Here is a 25,598-nt window from a genome sequence, read left to right on the forward strand (position 1 = left end):
AAATCAACGGCGATTCAGAGACCTTCAGGTGCATTAACCAAAAGACAGACGCTGCGTGTCAAACGTTTCCATGTCCTGTCCAATCCCTGTGAGGACAGAGTGCTCTCGCTGGAGCTGGAGTGCTATTAATAACAGATAAAGACGGGATTTTTACTGAGCATGAAGAGAAAGGAGGGTGAGAGGAGCTCGTCCAACAGCGAGGCTGACCTGAGGTGTCTATAGAGAAGATGAAATTTAATCCTTCAGGGAAAGACGAGGATCAGAGGACTGTGACAGGCTGAGGACCAAACAGACTGAGCCGTGGTATGAGGACAAAGGTCTTACTGTGCAGAGTTTGTTTCATCAATTAAACTCAATCAAATATTTGTGGATTCTGGATCAGCAACATTTTGGCAAACCCTCTTATTTTCTGTCTCACATGAGAACGCCCATGTGGTACAGTTCTGCTGCTGTGTGTCCAATACAAACATGTTTAACTAAGAACGAGGAAAGGAAGCAGGGGAAGCTGCTAGCATATAGCTCAACATTAACACAACATAAACAGCATATTTGTTCCCTTTAAAGAGCCCAAATAAATGATAGGCTCTATGGAAAGACAGAGTAAGGCTGCATGTTATCTGAACATCCTCAGTTTATGCTGCCTGTTTACTTTTGTCTTGGAAAGCTGATTCTGAGGACAGACAGGATGGACATCTACAGCATCTGAAACTTGACGTGTCATTATTGTTGAATAAAACACCACAAACTAAGTGATAATCAGCCATGTGAGGTAAGGTCACATGCAGGTTTTCAATGCTGTGGCTGTGAGAGTCCGCATGGCCTAAATTCTGTAATCAGCCCAAGTCTGTCACGCTCTTGTCCACCTGTGACCATGTGGACAAGAGCACCAACTGTATTTGTGCTACAAAAGCACTGGACACTCATTTTGTGTACTGTGTGTACATGTACTGTATGTATTCTCCATCACTGCTCCTATTCCTGTTACGCTCCTTTACACATTGTTTTCTGGACTTTTCCATGTTGTCAGGACAAATACAACAAAAAAGAAGCTCTTCGTCTTACTGTCAGGAGGTCGCCATTTTGTTGTCTAGTGCACACATGGAACATGTCCCCTGATAATATGTATAGTAACTCGTCCACTGTCGGCATGTGTGTCCATTTTGAGCGAGCAGCTTAGTTTGTTGCAGGTTTAATTTCAATGATATGGATCAAACTGCTTGTCCTGCTGTAAGCGTAACCTTCAGAAAAGTATAGAAAATGTACTCCATCGGTCAGTTGTTTCCTCCACATGTGCACATTAGCTGTCACGCACATGCATGTGTCTTGGACAGCCCCCTACTGCAGTATTGAACAGAGTATTTCAGTGTCCTACATCTAAGCACATGAAGGTTTTGAACGGCAGTGTCTGCTGTGCTGGACCGCTGCTCGATGTTTCCAGTGAACATAATCCAGGCAGCAATTGCAGCCTCCTCTAGAGAATCAGGAGTGAAACCAATTATAGAACCAGCCTTTTTACTAAATGTATCACTGGCAGCGCTGTTGACCCGACTTTCTACAGCATCAAACTAAGCAGTGGTTGCTAAACTCTGATGCCTCATTCAAAGATACACCTTCCCACGACTCCAAAGCTGTCTGACGTACATGTTGTGTCCTGTTTCCTGGTGTTATTGATTCTGCTTTAATCTAACTTTGAATGTGTCGATGTAGCTGCTCTATGCGTGTAAATCTGTTCATCTGTGTGTCTTTGTCCCAATATGCTTTTGTGTGTGTGTGTGTGTGTGTCTGTGTGTCTGTCTGTCTGTCTGTGCGTGTGTGTGTGAGCAGCATTAAAACAGAGAGAGTGCTGACCCTGGTGTTTCCTTGTAGGGAGTGGTACAGCTCAGAGGTGTGTGTGCTGAGGCATTTGGATGGCTTAAACACACACTGCCTGCACTCCCAGCAGCCTCACACTCTATGTGTGTGTGTGACTCCCTGTCGTCACCAGGTATTCCACCAACACACTCAACTGCTTCTCATGTCTTGGACATACTGTACACTACTGTAGGTCAGTCAGACTCCAGAGCAGGTGAATCAGCTGACCTGGGTTATTTGTAACTTCATGTTTTTTTTTTTAAACCTATCTACTTTTCTTCAAACACTATTCCACATAATTCACATACTGTATCTGCAAAACAGCTGCAGCTTTGAGGGTTTTTTGTTTTTAGGTTTCACTTTGTGTTCTGTTTCTACAAATTTCCACATTTTCACAGCATGTATTTCCCTCCTGCTCTTACACTGCATGTTTATGATTACCTGCCTCTCTGCTGAGCTCCTGTTTCACACTTTATTTCCTGTCAGATTTAACCTGCTTTGGTTTTCAAAATCCTGTTACTTACGGGGTCATTTTAGGCAAAGTATCCCCATCATGTTTAGTGCTGATACTTTTATCCAGGATTTGTGATATCATCACGATATGTTGGTGGTGAGTGAGCGGCTGCAGGGGAAACTGAAGGTGACACTTCGACTCCACTTTATGTCTTAATTTTAATTTCTGATGTTTCTGCTTAATTATTCTTCTGAATGAGTTTGTGAATGTTCCGGTTTCCATCAGCCTCCATATAAACTGAAGCTGTGAGACGTGAGAAGTTTAGCTATAGATGGTGACCTTTTCTTTTCTCTCCTGATGCTGCTGTGTCTCTTTGATTAATTGTAGCCTGTTTGACTTCAGGAGAAGAGAAAATAGCTGCTGTCTCCCAGCATGTGACTATCTCCTGTGCACCTGTGTAATTACAAGTAAAGAGGGAAGTATTAGGAGCACTTGTATTTAATGAATTGTAATTATGCGTGAGAAGTTGACAGTCGTTCAGGAGTGTCTAGGACATAGACAGCATCTGTTTTTAGCAAAGCCCCACATCTTTACTGTTTGTCACGCTGGTCATTTTATGTACTGAACCTGCATCGCTGCTGTGTAGGAGCCAATGTGCACTAGAATGAAACAACTGAACACAAGAGAGTTACTGCACACTTACCCAGAACTTAGCTGTAAAAGCTTTAAAGATATTCATCAAACTGGGAATTCCGTATTCTCAGAAGTTCACATTCTCACCTGATTTGTCTGACCTCATTAATCTATGGAATGTATATTTACACATAACAAATCTGTGGATTTTGTCCCCCATCACTTTAAGTGCAACAGGAAGAAATCTATTCAAGGTCAGTTTGAACAGGAGGAATGAGCAAAAACTGTTTCAATGGAATTTTATTTCTTTCATTTGTTTGAAAATGTGATGAATGAACACCATTATCGCACAGACAAACAGACACACCTCCACAGCTGGGGTTGTACAGGTGTGTCGGTGTATTTGCAGGTTTGAAAGGTTGTGCAGCAGCATCAGTGCTCCCTGACATCACCACTTTAAACATGTCTGTTTAGACAGGTCTGTGCTGCATCAGTGTGCTGGGGTCACAGCCAGACTACCCATTCACAGGTTTCACCTTCCTGCAAACACTGATCGTGCTCCTCTTCCTCCTCCTGCTCGTCTCTCCTGATGTCATTGTCCACCTTGCTCCTCCTGTTTATCCAGGAGCAAATCAAACTTACTTCATATTGGACGATTTGGCTCTACAGCTATGGAAAACAAGAGTAAACAACGTTGACTAGCATTTTGCCAAAGCAATGCCCAAATGTCCAGTGTCTGCATCTAGAATTTTTTGACTCACATCACTGTGTGCAGTGTGACAGAGGTTGCCTTGCAGTGGTAAGCTGTGGCTCATTGTTTTGGTTTTATCGATGCAACTTACTTTTCACAGAAACACTCTAAAAACCCACAGTATGCTACTTGCTCAGCACTAAAGAGCAAACAGGCACAGCTAGTGAGCAGCTGGTGTACATAGCAGCATAGAAGATGGAGAGATAGATATTTTTCTCAGGAGATTAGGAGGAGACCAAAAACAATTGTGAAAAGTATGAAAATTGGACTTAGACAAACTTGACTCCAAATGAAAGAGAATGTTGCTCTGTGTCTGCTGGATGTGGTTTGTTAACATGTTCACCCTTATAACTTTATACAGTGATCATATGCCAGTGATGTGTTTGCAACTTGTTACACTTTCCCTAGGTGGCCACAAATCAGTTACAGTTAGTCATTACAGTTAGATGGAGAAACAGACGAATACCATGGATACAAGTGCTGGCTAAGTGGCATGAATGCATTTCTATGATTTATCGGGTCCGGTAAGATCTGTCAAAACGTGTTGAGTTTTGAAAACTGGATATTTCCCGTTTTGCACATGTCAGGTAGATTAACCTTTATAAAATAAAATGACATTAGTCGGTAATTAAGAGAGCACAGCATATGATTGACAGTGGCACAGAGTTCAGTGATGGCCAGCACAAACACTGACGCACTCTGCTCCATTCATCCTCTCTTTTCTGTCATCCTGACAGGCTAACTTCCTCCTATATGAAATCACAGAGTTGGGTTAGTTATGGTAATTTAGGAAACATGTCATTTAGCTATTTTTAATCAGAGAGTGTGTGTGAGTGTTTTGTGCACAGGCACAACAGGGACAACAGAAGTCAACTAAAATGTCAGACAGGATATGAGAGCAGTTTGTGGATTGAAGCATTGCTCGGGTGTCCCTCCAGCTGCATTTTACTTCCATTTAAGAAACTGATTCATATTCTGCACAACAGTGACTCTGTAGACATAAAAGACCACATTTACAAGGAACCTCATCTCCAGTATGACACAGTAACACCCCAGTAACCTTCTCTCACTTCTCAATTTTAATTCTTCACCTTATCGCAGCACAAGCTGTTTATCATTCTGATGTTTGATTTGTGTGTGGGTGTAGTCTGTGACACACAGCACAGTGTGCGCACCACTCTAATTTGTATGGGAGAAGAAACCCAAATGCAGATCAAACAGGTGACTCAGCAGCTCCAGAGAATTCATGTCAGTGTTTCAAATCCTGTAGAAAAACATCCTAAATATCAGATCACAAAAAACTTTGCAACATTTACATTGAAGATATAATCTTAAAGATAAGATAAGATAAGATAAGATAATATTTTATCAATCTCCCATAGGGCAAATTTGCATGTCACAGGCAGCAGCAGTAGTATCAAAAGTATAAAAAGACATAGAAAGGAATAAAATACAAAATAGAAAATTTTAAAAATCAAAACTGTATAAATATATTCTCTACAAGAGAGTACAGTGTTTTTTCAGTAGTGCACACTGGATAACAGTATGTAGCAGTATATAAAATATTATTGCTAATGGAAAAAATAAAAAAAAATGCACAGGGAATGGAGAATTGCACATGGGTCTACACTTGCACATGGTTCAAGTACAGTGTTTTTCACTATTGCACATTGGTTAAAAGATGTAATATTGCACTAGATATTACATGAGGTGTAATGGAATGATGATGAAAACATAGAATCACACAGTGCAATAACAGTGCAGAGCAGTAAGTACGGAAACACAGCGCTGCATTAGACAAAACTAGAGTTGAACAGTGTGACCACAGCTGGAATGAAGGACCTGCAGTCTTTCTTACAGACCGGATGCAGCAGTCTGTTACTGAAGGACACTGTCTCATGTAGCGGGTGAGAGGGGTTGTCCATGACTGATGTCAGCTTGGCTAACATCCTCCTCGATGGTGTCCAGGGGGCAGTCCAGGACAGAGCCAGCTCACCTGACCAGTTAGTTCAGTCTGTTCCTGTCCCTGTAGAAGGAATGTGCAAATGTTTGCACTATTCGCAGTTTTTCTGTTTATCAATTGTCTTAAGGTAAGTATGTCTGAACTGCAGGATAGGGTTTAGGTAGCAAAGGGAAACCTGCTGTAGTTCGCAGTGTACTTTGGTGGTACTTTGGTATACATTTTCAATCCAGCAGATTGAATGTTGGGTTTCTGCGGGGTCAGGATCCCCGGGGCAGGTGGCCACTTTGCTGCGTTGGTACTCCAGCTTTGTGTGTCAGTCTGTCCATCCAAGACTGATGCTGACATGATAAAGACTTCTCATTAAATAACAGGATAAATGAATAAATCAGACTGTTTTCCATCCTCCTCTGCCACTATTCCCTGAGACATCATGGAGCGCAGATATGGAATGTCTACCTAAACACAATCATTTCAAAAATCAGTACGATTCATTTGGTGCTTAATTATCATCATTATTGCTGCAGTAGCAGAAGTAGTAAATATATATATTTTCGGTGCTGTTAAATTGCTTTTTGAGCCACATGACTAATTCATGGTGTAGCAGTGTGCAGTATGGAATTGCTTGAGTTTCTCTCTCTCTTTCTGTCTGTCACAACATATTTCATCAGTCTCCATCAGTGAGTCAGTTTTGGCAGGAGAAAGATTCATCTGCCCTTAGTGTGACATCTCTGAAAGACAGATGGGAGAAAAACATTGCAATTCTAGGACAGTGGAAGTGGAAGTCTGTGTGTGTGTGTGTGTGTGTGTGTGTGTGTGTGTGTGTGTGTGTGTTGTTCTTGCAACTGCTCAATCTGTTCAACTTGTGGTGGATGAAGGTGGGGTTTAGTACAGAGTGTGTTTGGTGTGCCAATAACAAGAACCATGTTTCTCAAAAGCATCTTAAGGCTCTGTGATTATCTTAGTCTTAAGATGCTTTGGGGAATCGGGGCCCAGTTCTTTTGTTAGATCAACATTCAGCTGGTGCTAACTTATCTGTGCACCATTGTGTGAAGTGGGAAAAGAATGTTGGTCAGCTGCGTGAGTTATTGTCATTGGGTAGTGAAAGCATGGTAGTGTCATCAGAGAGGCTGATGTGTGTGGTGTTGGGTGAAGGGCTGGAAAAGAATGAGATAACTCTGAGAGCAAAAACAGAAGAAGAAGAAAAAAATAGAAGAGGAAGAAAGAAAAAGAAAAACAAGCAAATGAAAAACTGGGATGCATCAACACATGATCAGTCCTTAAAGATAGACAGTGAAAATACATTCATGGTCAAATCTGGAGAAAAAGAATAAGATCTGGTAATCATACTGTAGAAAAAACGTTTGCTGAAATGCAAAGAAAAATGGTCTCAGATCAAGTAGTCCCACCCTTTGATGTTATGTGTAAAGATCCTTTCAGTGGTTGCATATCAGTGTAGATGCACAGCCACAGGACTCCACTGCTCATTACTGTGTGTAGTAGCAACTGTTCACCTGCCACTTAAAATAGTCATTGCTATCTTTGTCTTAAAATAATAATAATACAATCCTACTACAGCTGATCGGGGCAAATGCTCTCCTGTCTCATCCTGCTGTTTGGTGTGTTTCCCTCAGCGGCCTCTAGATGTCGCTGCCTCTCTGTCACTGACTGATGCTGGAGTTTGACCGGGGAGCTCTCAGCTGCTGGGACTATCTTTAGACTGAAAGGAGGGCTTTGTCTGAAGCATGGCAGGCCAGCTTGTTAGGGCACACACACACACACACACACACACACACACACACACACACACACACACACACACACACACACAGAGAGTCACAGTCACAGGCCCGGGTACATCACAGCCCACGCGTGATGAGTCTCATATGAAGTATGGTTTTTTTTGTTTTTTTTCTGGGAATTTCAAGATCACCAGACACTGGATGAACTTCACTGCAACTGACTGAGTAGTGAAACTACTTTACACACTCCCACTGTCCCTGAACATGTGAGTGAAGCACTGTCAGTTGTTTCACATTTGTCAATCCATTGTTTTGGTCTACCTAATTATTGTTGAGGATGTTCTGAAAGAATTAAAGTGAAAAGAAGGATGGTGTAAAAAGAAATTAAGCAAAGGGAATTATGAGTCATCTGAAGCAGTAACTGGCAACAAAGGAACAATATGCAACACACTGTTAAACTGAAACGGGCCCACTATCATGATGTCATGCTGTGATGAAAACAAGAGAACAGGGGGATGATATGATGATGATGATGATGATGATGATGATGATGATAAGACACTTAACTGAACATACAGCTCACACTGATGAATTGTGATGGATTATGGGGGTTGACTGTGGTTTTTGGAGGGCTGCTGTCAGAGTGTGATCATTATATAAACAGTTTATTTCTGATGCTGATGCTGCTCCATGTGTCTGTCTGCCAAACGCCTTGATCCCACAAAACATCTCAACTACTGACCAGCGTGCCAGAATTGTCCTCAGAGGATGAATCCTTATCATGTTGGTGACCCTTTGACCTTTCTTCAAGCACCAAAGAAAACTAAAATTCAAGACAACTGAAAACATGGCAGCCACACAACTCCAGCTTGAAAAACAAAAACTAAGTCACCAAATTGAATTCCCTCAAGATTCCTGCACAGCCAATTTCATAATCTAACACAAGACAATGAGACAGCATTACACAAAAACATTTTTGATTGACAATAGAAGATCAGAAACCAGTTCAACAGAAAACAGGCTCCACCAACTCCTTCAACAAGTCCAGTAACTTGTACAGTTCACGGTGTGATGGCTTTGACTGTCAGGACTGTGTGATGGATAGAGGACGTAACTTCCTCATGAAGGAAAAGTACAAGATGGAAGTTCAAATCCTGAAAATTCAGCAGGAAAGCAGTCTTAACCGCATGAGCCTACAGTGAACGCAAACTCCCTGACTGTGGCAAAGGACGGCTGGCTTCGTGCCGCTATTTCCAGCTGCGTATCCAAACAATGCTCCCGACGAAGGAAACAGGAAATGTGCTTCTCCGTGCTTGTTGCGCTGTCGTCGCGGCGGAGCGAGCCCTCCCTCTCCGCGCCTGTGGGCTGTCCACCCGGACAAACGGCAGCCCGCCCGCCCGCCCGCCTACGACGAGGGCGGAGCTGGCCTGGCTGTCACAAAGACATGTTTCATTTCAGAAAGTAGCCACCACGCTAACCGCCTCTAAATCCACACGGCTTTGGCTTTAACCGCGACGACAAAGCGCCTGTTTAGCCGCCTCGAGGAGACGCAGGATGCCGGTGAAAGGCGGCGGAAGACTGGCCTCTTACCCGAGCAAGGGCGAAAATGTCGGAGTAAGTGCCACTTTGCTGTGTTTAACATGTGTGACGGTACATTTTGGCTGCATGTAGTGAGTTCTGCGCGACGTGGACACGGTGGGTGAAATCATTTTAGCGTGGATGTCAACAGCGCGTATGTGCGTCATTTCCAACCTGCTGAAGTGACTGAGACGCTTCGCTCAGGCTGTGAGGTGCGTGAGGACCAGCCAATGGTCATCTTGTCAGTACACCTGTTGTGCTTCAGGACAGCCAATAGAAAAGCACGTTACGTAGCTGAACTAATATTTACTCTGCTGGTGTTTCCAGTTGTTGATCAGCCTGAAAGCTGAGAGAACTGCCAGAACTTTCGCCTAAACGCGGAGTGGAGAGTTGAGTCTGACACCACGCGGGGATTGTAATCCCGTCCAGATTGACATGTTTGCTTTGATGGGGGAGTTCTCTGGAGATTAGAAGGTCACAGGAAATAATCTGTAGAACAGTAGGAAACATATGTGTGAGGAAAATGAGAAGCACCCTAACCTGCTGATGCCCCCTGTGGAGCTTAAACATGTGTGAAATGACTCCAGAAGAAAGACGGTTTGATCCTCCACAGAACAGAGTCCATGTTTTCTCTGCTTCGTCTGCTTTAAAGCTCTGCACTTTCCCTCCAGGACTCTGAAGCCTGATGACGCTGTAGCCCTGTTCACTACAGAGCTGTGAACTTTAAACCTGTAGTTGTACTTTATGTGTAAAAACACTTTGTTTCTTAATGGAACGTAAACAAAATATTTTCCCCAAGTTACGATAACAATAACAACTGTGCTTGTAGGTCAAGGTTGTCTCTTCCTCTGTGTGTGTGTGTGTGTGTGTGTGTGTGTGTGTGCCTCCCCCTCAGGCTCCCTCTGGTCTGGCTGGTTGTGTGTTAAAGAAGAGGGGCTGTTCAGATTAATGGTCATCCTTAATGATGAGCCTGGGAGCTGTGTGTGTGTGTGTGTGTGTGTGTGTGTGTGTCTGTGTCTCTCTCTCTCTCTCTCTCTCTCTCTCTCTCTCTCTGTGGTACTACAGTCTCTGTGATCACACTTAATGACCGTATGAAAGTCTTCAGTCCTCACAGCCATGGTCGTCTAACGTTTTGAATTCAGCCTGCTTTTCGTTGTGAATACACACATGCAGTATGTCTCAGCTGTATGTCTCCTCCATTCAAACTGTACATTAACTACAAAAAAGTCCTGAGAATTGCAGAATTCTAAACAGGTCAAAATGTCTTCAAATGTTCATTCTCTGCTTGTGAATCATTGTTAGAGAGGTACAGCTGAAGTTGAAGGTTGGGTATCTGCAGAGACTCTCTGCCTGTATTTCCTTATTCTGCTGTGGTCATGGCGTTTGGGCAGTTGGCGTGTAGCCTCCAGCCAATGACAACATGCAGGTGAGGTCGGGACTTTATCCAAGAGGAAGCTATGAAAATGGTGGACACAGCGCAGAAAGCTGTTAAATGACCGACAATTCCTGCACAGACTACCTTTAAAGCACTGAAGTAGCTGAAGTGTGAGTGAGTGCTACTGAAAGGCTCTGAGGCTCAAAATGGAACTCTGAAGTGCCAGCTGATGTGTAATCACTGAGAACAGACAAACTCTCCGTCCAGAGATGGAAGTCGAGGGACTGTCGTTTGGCGTGGAGGCGCTGAAAGCAGCCGAATTATCAGTTGAAGTGTGAGGCCTGGAGATGGTTGAAGGGTGTGAGCTCTAAGCAGTGAGGTGTGTGTTGCCTCGTCGGCACTGACACAATCAGAAAAGTCAGATCCAGTGTCAGAGCTGTCCGGTTTACAGAGAGAGAGAGAACTGAAAGCAGTTTCAGCGTCATTTTAGGTGAAAATTGAAAAGCTCAGTTGAAGTGGGAGCTCCTAAAACAGCTCAACTGTCAGGTGAGGTGTGAGAGGTGAGAGCAGTGTGTGTCATGGACGAGCCTCCTGGAGTACACTCAGCTTTTTGGACAGTTTTTTCTTCTTGCGATAGAGTTTCTGTGTTGATTGTTAGAGGTGCTTCTCATGGAATTTGAAAAAAGAAACTCAGCGGTGGTGCATGCTGACCTTTGCTGACCTCAAATCCACTGCATTTCTTAATAAGCTAAATCCATGTGGGCTCTTGAGCCGTGCCCGTTCTGGTCATTACACATTGTCCGTTCACACAGACAAACTGAATCCAGCACAGCACCTTACTGTGCTCTGGAACATGAAATCACATCTGAGTCCTTTCTGGAAGAGAGGAAAATGTATCATCATGTGTACAGTTCACCACCTTCCCAAAAAAGCAAGCCCTCAAGTATCCTGAGTTCAGCCTGAGTGACGTATTCATCGTAACACAGCTGCTGACGGTGAACAGGGAGAGCATTCACTCACTGGCACGTATCAAACAAATATGGCTGGCGCAGTCAAACACTGATGCAACCCCGGCTTGGGAAGCACTGTAATAAACCTTGACTTGTCAAGTATTTGATTTGCTGGATGAGGAGAAAGCCACACATTCCTGTCTGGGAATGGCATCCATTGTCTGAAAATGTCTCCAGAAATGATGCTTTATCATCATATATGTTCACATTGTTATGGCAAAATGACATATGACACACATAGAGGACGGTATCCGTGTTGTCCACTGCTGCTGAGGCAGGGAGGGGTAATCAGAGGAAGCTCTGAAGGTGTGTTAGAGAAATGTTTTGTGGCTTCAGCCATGCTCTCGGCCCCAGCTGCTTCAGTTTTGACCGTTCTCATTTTAAATCTTCACTGAGATGACTTTGGTTCTCTTATCGGCAATACCGCTTAACTTTGCACCCCAGGGTTCTCCATGCCTAAGTTTTCGGACTTTAAGTTGAGACGTGATTGAAATTGAGAGTTTTAACAGAGGGAAGGCGAATGTGTGTGTCAGATGTCCCAGCGGGGGGCTTTAGAGCGTGTGTTTATTGCAGTTGTGTCTTAACAGTAATCTCTGAAGTGATGGTAAATGTGCTCAGGGCTTTGGACCAGATTTGGGCATTAACCCCCCACCCCTCCACTCACACGCACACACACACACACACACACACACACACACACACACACACATCCTCCCTCTCCCCACCCCACCCCACCCTGTAGTGCAACACACAAAGACTTTCTATAATTAGACTGCTCACATTGGGATGATTCTAAAAGATTGAGGCTGTTTCTGCTTGTAGGATCAGTACTTCCTGTTCTCATGTCACCATGTACTTGTTTAAGACTTGTTGGTGTGTACAGCAGGGAGTCTGGAGCCCCCAGGCCCTGAGTGAGGCTTCACGTGTCTTTGTTTCGAAGATCCTCAGTACATTTTCTATTTAATGTTTTACGGTTATAAAACTGTAGTGTCCTGAAATCGGCCCACTCATATGCATATGTGCAGCTATTTTACTTCATGTTTTTACAGTCAGAGTTACATCAATCTGAAGATTCTATGACCACATTTCACGCCCTTATTCCTTTCATTGTGGAGGCTTTTTAAGCATATAATTAACAAAATGCCATATGACAACATGAAAACAGTGTGTACATCAAACTGACTAAAGATTCAAAGGTTTTCTGCTTAAAAACTACATGACAGGACAGTTTCTGTTGCCAATTTGCTGATACAATCCTCGTGTGTGGTGTTGGGAGGATTCTGAGCTCCGGTCTGCTGATCTTGTCAGTGCCAGTTGTTCTCACTGGTTATTTCAAGCAGGGTTGGTTTCTGCAAGTGAAATCGAGACATTCAACATAACAAGTGTGCAGGGGAGCAAAATGGCATGCAGGCACAATCAGACAAGATGTGGGCTGTGAATATTATCTTATGAGCAAGTAGTTGCAGGCTTCAGTGCAGAGCTCAGCTCAGCCTCACATCGCGCTGACAAACACTCACCTGCCACTCTCAGTTTACATGTGCGGTCTTTGTTTTCCGTGTATCTTCATCCACCATTTTGCCTGAATTAGCTAACCTCTTTAGCCTTTTTCTCAATAAAATGTAAGGCAAATGAATTTATGATGGGGCCAGCTTGACTGTAGAGATAGCAGAGAAGTTCATTCTGTGTGTCTCTGAATTCCTGGAGTTGTGAAAGTCGACTCTCTGAACTCTAAATGTCAACTATGTACAAATTTTGGCATAGCAGGGTAGACATGAATGCTGTGATTGTTTACATTCGGCTGTAGTCCGTGCCCGTACCATCCTAGTTAACTGTGCGTAGAATGGCTCAATGTTTGTGTAATGCTCTTCAACTGTACTTTCTACTCGAGCTAAAAGATACATGCATTTAATATGACAAATAAATAATGAAATACCTGCAAGTTCCAACTCTTGTAAGTTGATGGGAGTCAGTATTTCTAGACTTCCAGTAGCCCTCAGGCCTCTGGCTTTATCCCAGCGAGCCTTGCTGTTCCATGGAAATGTTTCACATTATGTTCAGCTTTCTTTGTCTTGCAGTAAACCGAGGGTTAGACCTTTAGCCAAGTGTCCGCTCTTTCCTTTTTATACATGTGACTGCATGTGGGAGCAGGAGGCACAGCTATGCCCTCTGTCATGCATTCAGGCAGTATTAGCAAAGACCAGCACAACTTTAACACAGAGGTCCCAGTGTGGTCCAGATGAGAAACCTTGACACTTATAATAAATGACTGTACCCTGAAGTATTTGAGGAGTTTGCCTGCATGAATACACTCCTTAAAGTTTAAAGATATTCCAAATATTCCCTGACCATTGGGAATCATACCGCATGGGCTCGGACAGCTGCTGGGAGCGGCTGACTGATAAAATTCCTGTGTGTGTCTTTATATCTCTCTCTCTGTGTGTCTGTGTTTAGTGTTTATTGGTGCTGCCCTCAGAGGCCAAGGGCGTGGTGCACTGCTGAAACCCAAGCTAACATCAGGGAAGACCACATTTGGTGCAGTGCTGGTCTCCTGCTGGTCTGTGCATGTGTGCAGGACTTAAAACAGCATGCAAGCCTGGTAGTACAAACTGAGCACACGCAGGTTGAATAGAGAAGACTAGAAACAGACAGTGGTTTGACAATTGAAACAGCTTTGAAGCTGCTGGAAGGTGTATTTTGATAGAGCTAGGCTAGCAGGTTCCCTTGCTTCAAGTCTTTGTGCTAAGCTAAGCTAAACACATCCTGGACCTACAGACTGGCGTAGTCAGACTCCAGCAGTCCTATTTCACTAGGATGTGAAAATATTGTGAACATCTTTGCTGTATACTGTGTTTCATTTGCCATAAGTGAACCTCCAAGTAGCTTATAAACCTGCCGAATATGAAAATGCTGTGCACAGTTCACTCTGGAACCCCATAAAGCTTTCACAGTAGCAGTGCCTCAGTGTTGTTTTCGAATGATTTGTGTCCACGGCAGCACAGCCTGAGCGTCTGACTGAGCGTTGACTTGACGAGCCTGTGTGGAACAGTGTTGGCATGCTTGTCCTCAGCTGATGAGCCGGCAGTGTCTCTGCCCACTGGGAGTGACACGCTTGGCGCATGCAACTTAATGACATGCCACTTAGCAAAGCCTACCTCAGCTCTTTTGCTTCACTGCCAGTCACGAATACCAACGCACACACACACACACACACACACACACACACACTCACACGTGCAGACATGCAGACACAAACACATACCCCTGATGCCGTGTATTCCAGCGTTAGGGACTGAAGTGTTGGCCCATTATTGCAGTGGATAACAAAAACGCTTCCTTTCGTTAGCATTCCAGCCCCCCCGCCACTCCCCCACCCCCACCCTCACCCTCACCCGCTCAGATCATTTGACATACTTAAAATACTCTGTCTGAGGCAACTTGTTGTGTGGATGACTGTGGTGCTTACTTCACCACCCAGGCACTCGAGATCCATTCAGCGCAGAAGATTCAAAGCTTAATTGTCATATGCAGAGAGAACGAGTCGCGCTGTGGTGAAATTCTTCGCTTGCTGTCCTCTCTGATTTCCACACATAGTGAAAATGTAAATAGTTGCATAGAGCTGCAGGTCAAACAGCAGGCTGACACGCTTCAGCTAACAGAGTCGGCATTGACCCTCATCATATTGTCTTGTCTCTGTTTTGGCTGGTAGTTCAGCCACCACAGCACTGATTTTCACAATTGAATGCATGGATTGTTTTTTACAATTCAAATATAAATTAGAATTTACAATATTCATTGCGAGCCTTACCACAGAGCAAGGAACAGTAAGCAGCAGTTGCTTAATGCTTAATCAGTTTTCGTTAAGGCACACTGTTACTGCATACCATCTGTTTCTGAACTCCGCCTCAGGCTAGATGTCACTTATGGGTGGAAAGTTAACTCAGCGAAAGGCAGGTGCACTTTGTAGTTTTTGCAAAGAAAAGGGATCTTTGAGTTTACTGTTGTGTCTTTGGATTAACAAGTGTATTTTCACTGAATTGCTAAGAGCATTCAGGAGCGCTTACTTTCTAGGCAAGTTCTCCATTGTTGGAATGGCAGCACAGTTTGCATGGTAAATAATATGGGCTGTCTTTGCAGGGCATCATCTAATAATAGTTTTCAGCCACACTACCCGCGTGGCTGTAGGCTTGGCACTGTCAGTCAGTCAGTTGATCCACCACTTTAGTGCAGACTGAAATATCTCAACGGCTATTAGATAGGTTGTCATTCATTCCGTATAGACAGTCGTGTCGCTCGCAGGATGAAGCCTAATCACTTTGATCTGCTCATGTTTCCTGAAAAATCAGACCAAGTCCTCAGTTTTTCATTTGAATCAAATCTGAACGTCCCCATCAGCCTCTGCTATACTTTGTGTTTAATGCTGATTGGCAAATGTTAGCATAGTGAAATGATAAGCGTTATGCCTGCTCTACCTCCTCATGTTAGCAGTGTCATTGTGAGTACGTTGGCATCAAACGACGGGTGTGTACAGCCTCAGACCGCTGAAACTGTTTTTACATTTAGTTTGTCCGAAGAGGTTTGTGTCTGTTTTTTGAGGTTTCTGTTTATCTTTGGTAACTGAAGTTTAACTCGAGGGGAAGAGATCTGAGATTAGGTTCTCTGGGGAGCTGCTGGATGTGAGTTCACACACAGTCAAATCTCTCCTATCCAAACAGTCCAAGGCTTCCATACATGTGTACATCACCTTTTCAACTAAACAGTATCATACAGTGGCCCTGAGTGCAGTATGGTTGCTCTGTACTGGTTTTGTGTGGACATTTGAATGTGGGCGTCGTTGCATTTGCCTGTGTGTCTGCGAATACAGGTCAGTGTGTGTGTGTGTGTGTGCGTGTGTTCCACCACAGATTGTTGTTTCCTGTGAGTGAACATGACTAAGAAGACGTTATCTGTGGAATGACAGGAACAGGGAGTGATGGTTTACATGCTGCTTCCTGCAGCAGAAGGCCCCTTTCCCTGCGTTTCCACCTCACCACTCCCTGAGTCCTGAGGCCAAAACAAGACCACATCCACTGTTTGGACCAAAACAAAGATACACAGTACTCACTTTATCCCACAGGACCACCACTGCTGCCTCAGACTCTCAATTATCAAGTAGTTATAACCTGATGATGATGAAGCACACAGCATGTCATGATTATCAGCAGTGGGATCTCGGCACAGAGGCTGAGGGGGTCGTGAACAGAAGTGCGTTTGCTGTGTATAGATATGTGTAAATGAGCCTACTTCATGTAGACCTGTGCTTCTGGTGAATCCTGAGGACACGTCAGACACGTTGCTGTGTTCCACTCTGAACTGCATGTACCACCCTCATATAATAGGAGTTGCCACACCTGCATAAATTGCCGTGTGTGTCATATGTAAATAAGGGAATGGTGAGTCATGTTGTTGTTCTCACAGCTCATCCAGTTCAGAGTTTAGCTATGAAATCACCACTGACAGCGTAAAACACAACCGTACAGCCTCTGTGCTGCTGACAAACACACCACTGTGTTGTTTACATATTAAAGTGGTGTTGCATGCCTTGTCAAATTTGTTGGACAGGTTCAATTCATATGTAAAGTTGCTTTATATCACCCACTGCAATGGCGTAGTAGAATTCATTATTGTCTTTATGTTGGACCAGATCAACACTGGATTTTTGAGGTCAATAGAGAAATAGATACAGATCTGATGATGATGATATATGACCATTAATGTAAGATAATAACACCCAACTGATCTGTTGGTGTCGACATTAGTATAAAATTATATATCTTTGCTATTGAGAATAAGAAAAATAAGAAGTTTGTTTTTTTCCTAATGGTTTAATTTAATAACAAGAAGCTTCCAAACTAAAGTGCAGTGACGTCATGCCACTGGAGTTTGAATGGCATTTTTCCAGCTGAATGAACTGAACATCTTCACATACCAAACAGGTCTGGTGTGAACAGGTCTTTCAAAGAAACGGTAAAACACAAACTGTAAAGGCACAGAACAATGAAATCAAGCAAACAGAGTGTAGTTCACGGAAATGTCAGCCTACAGCAGTGGAGAAATTGTAGCACTTTAACACCGACTATGGGCTTCCCAAAATCTGGATTAGAGAAAACGAAACTACTTGAAATAAGTCACCTTATGTGCCTACAGAACTTTAATTGTTGAAGTGTTTTGTATATGTTTTATTGAGATGTCTCTGCACCAACATGATGCTTTCACAGAGAAAAGTATTACAGTTCAACTCAAGTGATTCTAGAATCCTGTTCAGACGAAAAGCCTTGAAATGATACCGTAGGTCAAAATTGTGATGAGTATCGTCTTTTTAAGAATAAACTGGTGTGTCAGCAGCTGTCATATCTTTTCCCAGCAGCCACATTTCACTGATTTTCAGCTCTGCAGTTCACAGACTTGAAAGCTGTGGAGAAATCAAAGTGTCGTCCTGTCGTGACAGGGATGTTAATCTGAGAAATGAAACCGTAATTACTGAGGAATAACAGGAAGAACACTTTAGAGAGCTGTTGAATACACTGTGTGTGTGTGTGTGTGTGTGTGTGTGTGTGTGTGTGATATCATCAGTGAAGTCTTGTCTCAAAGAAGGCTCTCTCATAGTCCGTCCCTCAACATAACAAACATGAAGACGATCGAGGAAACAGAGCCCTCTGTCATAATATGATATCATAGACATATTTGAGGAAGCAGAGATAGTTCATTTGTCCACAGTTGAACAGTGTGTGATTAGTTTGTGAGGAAAGGAGGGCAGAGGAAGCTGCTCTGAGGTCAGAAACAGAACAATGACCGGGTTCACTTCTGTTCCTGGAAACCAGGGAGGGAAGAGAAAATTGCGTTTTGCTGTACTAACTGCAGGTGTTTCTAACAGGTGTTTCTATCATTTTGTCCACCCCATTTATATCAATTTGGGTAGACTGAATAACAGTTTCCACGCAAACTGAATGTTGTAACCGTCGTGAGGGATGATCTGTCCCTGGACTGTCATTAGTGATATTTAGGTGCAGCTAATAAACTGACAAAGTGGATTTAGATTTTGGAAAATTTTAACTTGTCAAGTAAGATTTGAAATGAGGGATGATCCTGACAAGCTGTGTGTGCAGTGATTGTAATGGAGCAGATGTTAACCTGGTTTATGCCAGGGCCCACAGCATGCTGTAGTGGAGGGATGCTGCCTCGTCACAAGTAAAGAGCTAACGTCAGAGGAAACTGCATTTTAATAGCATTTTATTGAAAATGAACACAATTGCTCATTTCCACAGCAAAATGGACAAGTTTAATGAAGGAGCCGACAAAAGGCTTCAAGTTATGTGTTTTTGGCAAAAGTGGTCAGTGGTCAGCAGCGACAGTGGTCCTATGAGGAGTGGCAGTATGGTTGGGCGTTGTTTTTATTCAAAAACAACAATGGCTGCTCCTAAAGAGGTTAGCTGCTATAGACTTTTCCAGGATGTACTTAGGGCCCTCTGATTGCTGCGATGAAGAAAACACAGATGGAATGATCATAACAACGTAATTGTAATCATTTGCTACATATTGATCTGCATACTGCCCCCTGCTGTACTGTGGTAAACACATCAAAGAGGTGTTTGGGCCTCCCCTCTGCTGTGTATGGAGGCTGTCCTGCACAAATGTGAAATGTTGTGTTACATCAAATTTATTAAATTTGGACTACTTTCCTGTCGAACTGTTTTAGTTTTAATCATCCACCACAATTAGGCACTCTTTCTAATAACAACATGTGCTTCAAACACAGAATTCAGAGCACAGCAGCACTTACCACCAACGCTAACCATGTGGCCAAATTAGAACTATGAGTTATTTATTGACTTGTGTAACAAATTTGACCTCAGTTTTCTTGTTTTAGACATCACTAAGGATAGTTCCTGAACTTTGGTACCTGTATCATCTACCACCGTGTTGCTAGGCAGTATCTTGATAAACAGAAAGTGTTGTGTTTTTCACCAGGCTCGGCCAGGAGTTTTGAAATCCCATTCTGTCACAAACCTTGAACATAATCTACAGGAAGACAGAATAGTGCTTTATGTTGCTGCATGATAATAATAAAAGTACTTTTCCATTGCTTTAATTTGATAAATTCTATCAATAGTTTCTTATTTTTAACCCTTTCCTGTTTTGGATTACTTGTATTAAGCGTTTAAGTCTGATTGCAGTCAAGACTTTATTGAAACTTTAGCTCCTGGAGGCTAAATCGTCGTCAGACGATAGCGGCTGGGTTCCGCGACTGCATCTGATTATGTAGCATAACAATTAAACTTTAAACATACTGAAATGTCGCAGGAAATGACTGTCTGTAAATGATCTTCAGCATAATTTGCTGCCCTTCTTTCCTCATCTTCCTTCAGAATAGCGACATGGCCTTGTGCTCGGGTTGACAGTATATTTGCTTCATCCTAGTTGATTGAAACTCACCTAATTTGCATTCTGTTTGTCGCACTTGAAACATAAGCTTAAAATTCTCTTGATTGTGCAGTCTAGAGACTGTAATTGCTATCAGGCCATCATATAATAATTGACAGGTCTAACTCAGCCTGTAAAGCTTGATAAAAGATCTTCTTGATAAGAGAAACGTCTCGTGGCTCATGAAAACCTAAAGTGGGTCAAAGGCTTAAATATCTCACAACAGTTTGTGTACTACAGGTGCCACAGGTGTACAGAAATACAGTAGTTATCAGTTCAACTAGCACCAAAAACAATATCCAAGAACACTGTGGAGCATTTCATCCAAATGTTTTACTGAAATGGTTACACAGACATGAGTAGTCTCAGTGTCACGTTGTGTTGAACAGCACAGCTCACAAAGCTGTCAAACATCGTCTTGTCTCCTAATTGGCACAAAGTTATCCGAGTTTGGTTAGCTGGAAGTGAATATATGAATGAATATGTGAGTAGAATAGACTTAGCCGCTGCTGCACTGAGTCTCTGCCCTCAGGCCTCACACACACACATGCACGCACATGCAAAACTGCAGGTGCAGTGAGAGGAGAATGTATAAATAGCAGCAGCATCATTTATCATGGTGAAGAAGCTGTAGCTTCCTGAGTGAGTCAGGTAGCTGCAGCCTCCAGCTCTGCACTCAGACCCTGTCCCTGTGCTGCTGCCTGCTGCAGTCATTTACAACCCTCCACACTGTGACTCTGTCATCAAAGCCCCTTGAACTGTGCTCACACGCCAGCCATGTTTGATTTGTCATTCTTGAGGTGATACACACTATGACGACAATTTGACAGTCAGTCACTAAGTGATCCCATCTCAGCGTAATGAAGGCAGAATTAACGAGAACATAAAAAAGCATCAGAGAGAGAAAGTCCAGAATGGAGGGACGGTAGTCTGAATAAAGAAGCGTGTGTGTTGCAGACTGTAGTTCTTCAGAGCGGCTCATTGTCTAAGCACATCTCCACCATGAGACACAGGCAGTGTTGTGAGGTGGGGACACTCAGCTCTTATTGGTGGAGTGCTCTGAGCTAATACAATGGAGAACAGTGCAGATGGCCGAGGTGACCAGAGGAGATATCTTCTCTCTCATACTGTTCCTTCTAGCTCCTCTTCCTCGTCCTCCTTGTCCTCCTCCTCGTCCCAGTACACCATGGAACACTGGCAAAATAAAGAGTCAGTATGCAAACTAAAAACCACTTGGCATGCCATCGATGGACACAACTAGAGTCTACAACTAGAAGAATGCACTCAGTAGAGTGCAGATCTCCACCGGGTGTGTGTGTGTGTGTGTGTGTGTGTGTGTGTTGTCCCTCGCACAGGAGTATTCAGTCCCTCTTTTTAGAGCACGCCACGTTGAATTACTTTCCTCTGACTCACAACTGCATTTCTGCAACTTGTTTCATCTCTCCTGTGTGTGTGTGTATATGTGTGTATGTCACTCACTGATCACACTGCTTATTGGAATGCATAGATTTGATTGGTTGAATAGCGTCACATGAGATTGACAACACATGTAGTTGGTCTGTGAGTTAAATCGTTGCTGTAAAGGCTTTAAACACTGTGAAACAGTTAAGTGTGTTCATTTTTTGTGTATTATTTGTGTTGCTTTGTTTCTTTGAATGCTTCACCACGAAGAAACACAATTTCCTTGAAGTTTATTATTATTGTAACTCAGAACAAGGTTATTTACCTGAACCTCTCTGCTCCACCACATGTGCAGAGCTATGCTTGATGTTTGGTATTTTATGGATTTCGCGTAGCTCTTTAAACCAATTCCACACTCAGGACTCACACGTTCAGCAGTGTTTGAACTGACCCACTGCTCGTATTGTGTGTTTTGTGCATTATGTTAATGCTGCTGCAGCTGACTGCTGGCTCGATGGAACCGGTTCTCATGACCTCGTGCACATAGCACTGTTTGTGTGTCAGTGTGTGTGGGTTGGAGTGTGCATGCCTGTGTGGACATACTGTGGTTGCAGGTCAGTGTTGTGTGTAATGTCACAGTGTCTCCATTGTTGTTGTGTGTGGTTGTACTTTGAGCAGCTCAGGCTGATGGGCCGCTGAGACACACATCTTTTTACATTAAAACTGGCAAATTTTCATTTTTTGTTGCTTGACACTGACCTTGATAACAGCTTGTCTTCTCAATATAGAATTTTTTTAGGCTGATATTGACGTGCAAGACACTGAAGCATTTGATTCTCATGTGTGATTTTTACAGAGTAAAAATGAACATGTCAGTGCACTCTGGTGGGCAAACTGTAAAAAGTCTATTAAGCAAATTTGTAATGATAATAATAATATGCTGGTACACGCTGGCGTTGGCCATGTTGTCATTACCCTCAGGCTCTTAATTAAACAATTCTGATAAAGAAAACATCGTAATGTGTTGTGTAATGTAAAACAGATGTTACAGCGTCTCTGAAGTCCTGCGTCAGAGCAGCGTTGCTCAGTTTGAGCTCTGCTCTGCCTCTGAACAAAACACAGGAGATGAATTGAAGATAAACCTGCTAACAAGATACCAAAAGCAATTAAGAATCTGTTGAAAGCCTTCCTTCCAGCTTGTGTTCTAAAATAAACTTCCAGATTAGGGTTGAAGTTTTCCACCAGATTTTAACATGATTACCTCCTGGAACACAATTTTTTATTTGAAACACAAAAATGCATGTCATTAATCAATCAATTCATATATGTTGGATTATGCGGTAATATTGCTGGTTGAGCAGGTCCTCTTAAAAGTACACTGTCTTTGAGGTGAAAAATCATCTGATGCACTGTTTTTCAACACATCCTCTCTCAGTTTTAATAAGTGCAAGTGGTTTATATGGAAGCATCTTTGTGGTGCTGACCCTGAGCTTATTACCGCCTGCAGTGGCAGGTGAGGAATTGCTCTCGTAGTTATTTCATTGTGTTGTTTTGATGCTTTGAGGCACAGGAGCGTTATTCAGTACTTTAATGATGCCAGCTGAAATGTGTCTGTAGCGCTGAATATCAAAACCTGTCGAGCACTGAAAGCTGGCATCAAATGCCTGTTCACAGTCACAGTCTTGTTTACTTTCTCTTTGATGAGATAGCTCCTGATTAAAAAGTTTACCAGCTTTAGGATGTATTCTATTCAGATAGAGGCCTTCAGCAGCTGCTCGTGTTCAGACATTTAGCATCTTGTGTGTTTTGTTAAATGAATGCTTTGATAGAAAAACATATTTAAAGTACGGGATCCAAAAAAAAGTATTGCTGGGTTCCATTTTTCCAGGGAAAATTCCCTAGAAATACTGGGATCTCAATTCCTGGTGATAAACCCCATTCCACACTAATTCTGCACTAGAAGCCCAGAAATGAAATTGACACCATCAGTGTTTTCACACGACAGCAGAGTCTCTGTCATTTTATTCCAAACATCAGATTGTGTCGTGACAGGGTTGCATAACGTTGGAGCTGTGTGCACTGAAGCTTTCGTTAGCGCCCTGCAGGACGACCTTGACCCTCACCTTGCTCCTGTTTATTTAGCTCGACTGACCTGCTCCCTGTACATCAGGCCGTACTTCAGCAGCTGTCAGGCCGCTTCAGCCTCAACGAGAAGTTCAGTTCAGTCTGTGCACATTCACACACAGTCTGGACTGTGGGCAGTGTGTACTCTATCTTTTGAAGTTTGGTATTTTTTCAGCAAAGTGCCAGTGCTTTAATGTCAGAGAGGTGTTATTGTTCTCAGAGCTGCTCTGTGCCTGCAGCACTATTTCCACTTCAAAGCTCTCATGCCTCATTAGATATGTGTACATCCTGACCTACTCCCTGTTTATAGAACTGTATGTTAGGACACACAGGCTGTCCAGGGTGAAACCAGTCAATAGACAGTGATTGATGTTGTTGTTGGTTTTTTTTTATGGCCTCAATGAGGATGTGTGTTCGTGCAACTTTTGCAGTTATCTGCATTTACACCAGCTCTGCCTGTTGGCTCTGTGTGGGTTTGGGTGGGTGTATTTTAGAATGTACATGATCTGCAGTTAATAATCTGCTGTTAACACCACCTGCCTACATCTTAACATCTCTGTATGGGCAGTGAACTGCTGGGCTTGGTTTTTGGCAATATTACAATGTTTGATCCTCATCACTTTTATTTTGAAAAAACCTTTATATCCAAGAATTATGAGTTTGAAATTTCAGACATATAATACAAACAAGTTTTTGGAAGTTAATGTCTTTACATTATAACATGCTGGATGTGGTAGTTCAGCCTTAACTACTGGATATTTGAGGCTGATGATTGAGACAGCCAGCCACTCCTTCAGCTCTCAGTGAAGTTAATCCAGTAGAAGTTCCTCCTGACTGTTAAATATACGACTCCTTTGAATGTAAAAACACTCAGCCACGCAGCCATGAACAGAAATATTAGTGTGCAGTTCGGTGCTTCTGCCTGAGAAATGGCTTGATTGCAGATGCCATCGGTTTGACCAAGAGGACAGTAAAGGGAAGACAAACTGCATTTAGTGACGAGTGTGTGAATATTTTGACATACAGTATTAGCCCTGACAGTCATCCAGCAGCATGTGCTGACCTTCACAATAGGCAGATCCGAGTTATAGGCGAAGGTAGACAAAGCGCCATTACTGCAGTGGCACTTGCACCCACATCTGCATGTAAAGGATTTCACTTATTAAGAACCTTCGTTGACAAAGTCCTCAGTCCAGCGGATCCTGTGGTAAGTCAAGTTTTTATCCATACAGCCCAAAATCACAATCCATTATTTGCCCCAAGGGCCTTTACAATCTCTCCATCCTTAGACCCTCAAGTAGTCCTGGTTATATGCTGAAAATATTCTCATCAAATGTCATTAAAACAAAGGTTATAATCTACAAAACCTTTAACTGACAGTTGACTGTGAGTCTCTGCTAAATCCTCATGTTTTTATCACATTCTGAGCAGTTTTTGCTGACAAAGAATTGACCACAGCCGGTAAAGACAGAGTAATCTGCCATCATAGGGATGGTGAGCCGCCACCCTGCTCACCTCTGTAAGCTTGGAACTCTCTGATGTTTCAGCTTTCACAGTGTCATGTGTTTGTATTAAATGAAGCATTTCTGATGACAATGACAGAATGATGGAGTTTGATGATTTAAATCAAAAGCTAACGGTGATCCTTGCTGGGTTGAAGGAGCTCCTCCACACAGCACTTTCACATCCAGACCGTGGAGGTCGGACAGAAGCGTTCTTGTTAGTTTTTCCACTAATTCTGTGTCATAACCAGCATCAGACAGGTGCTGTGAGCCTGAATAGCTTCTACATGCACACAGACTACCATCATCTGTCAACTGTGGTCAACACAAACATCTTCTGCTGTCACTGTGAGTGTGTTCACTCTGACATGGCAGGATGTGCTTGAGAATGTAACGCGTTTGTCTGCGGGTTTGTAGGGAATTCATTCATCAAGGTTTTTCTTTTGCTGCTTTCAGTAGAGACTTTTATATTTATATTTCACAAAATATCATAAACATGTCCACACAATCTCTCTGCTGTAATGGTGACCCCCTGACCTTTTGTCCGGTGCCCCCTCCGGTCAAACTGTACATTTCTTAAGGCACAGTAACAGTAGCTTAATCATCAGTGCGTTTGTTCTGCCACGTCCTTTCATGGCTGCAATGAACAGTACAGCCTCTAGGGGACACTAGCAAGTGGTGGAAGAAGGTGGCATGTGATTGGCTGTATTGGTAACTCTTTTGTACTGTGGGTTTTATAGGTGTTTATGGGACTGGGACT

The 25,598-nt window shown here is 43.0% G+C and overlaps 1 protein-coding gene across 5 annotated transcripts in view; it reads left to right on the plus strand.

Annotated features, from left to right (window-relative positions):
- tjp2b (tight junction protein 2b (zona occludens 2)) overlaps nt 1–25,598 on the plus strand; it is a 108,390-nt gene that overhangs the window by 16,171 nt on the left and 66,621 nt on the right. Inside the window, exon 1 of one of the 5 annotated variants that reach the window (XM_076731856.1) lies at nt 8,583–9,005. The exons of 2 other annotated variants lie outside the window; for them this stretch is intronic. In XM_076731856.1, the coding sequence (XP_076587971.1) occupies nt 8,946–9,005 (60 nt within the window). In that variant the 5' untranslated portion in view covers nt 8,583–8,945. Of the gene's footprint in view, nt 1–8,582; nt 9,006–25,598 lie in introns of those variants that run through there. 2 more of the 5 variants (XM_076731860.1, XM_076731861.1) reach the window with 2 other exon arrangements.

The sequence above is a fragment of the Chaetodon auriga genome, chromosome 5 (assembly GCF_051107435.1).
Source record: "Chaetodon auriga isolate fChaAug3 chromosome 5, fChaAug3.hap1, whole genome shotgun sequence".
In the NCBI taxonomy this organism is placed as follows: domain Eukaryota; kingdom Metazoa; phylum Chordata; class Actinopteri; order Chaetodontiformes; family Chaetodontidae; genus Chaetodon; species Chaetodon auriga.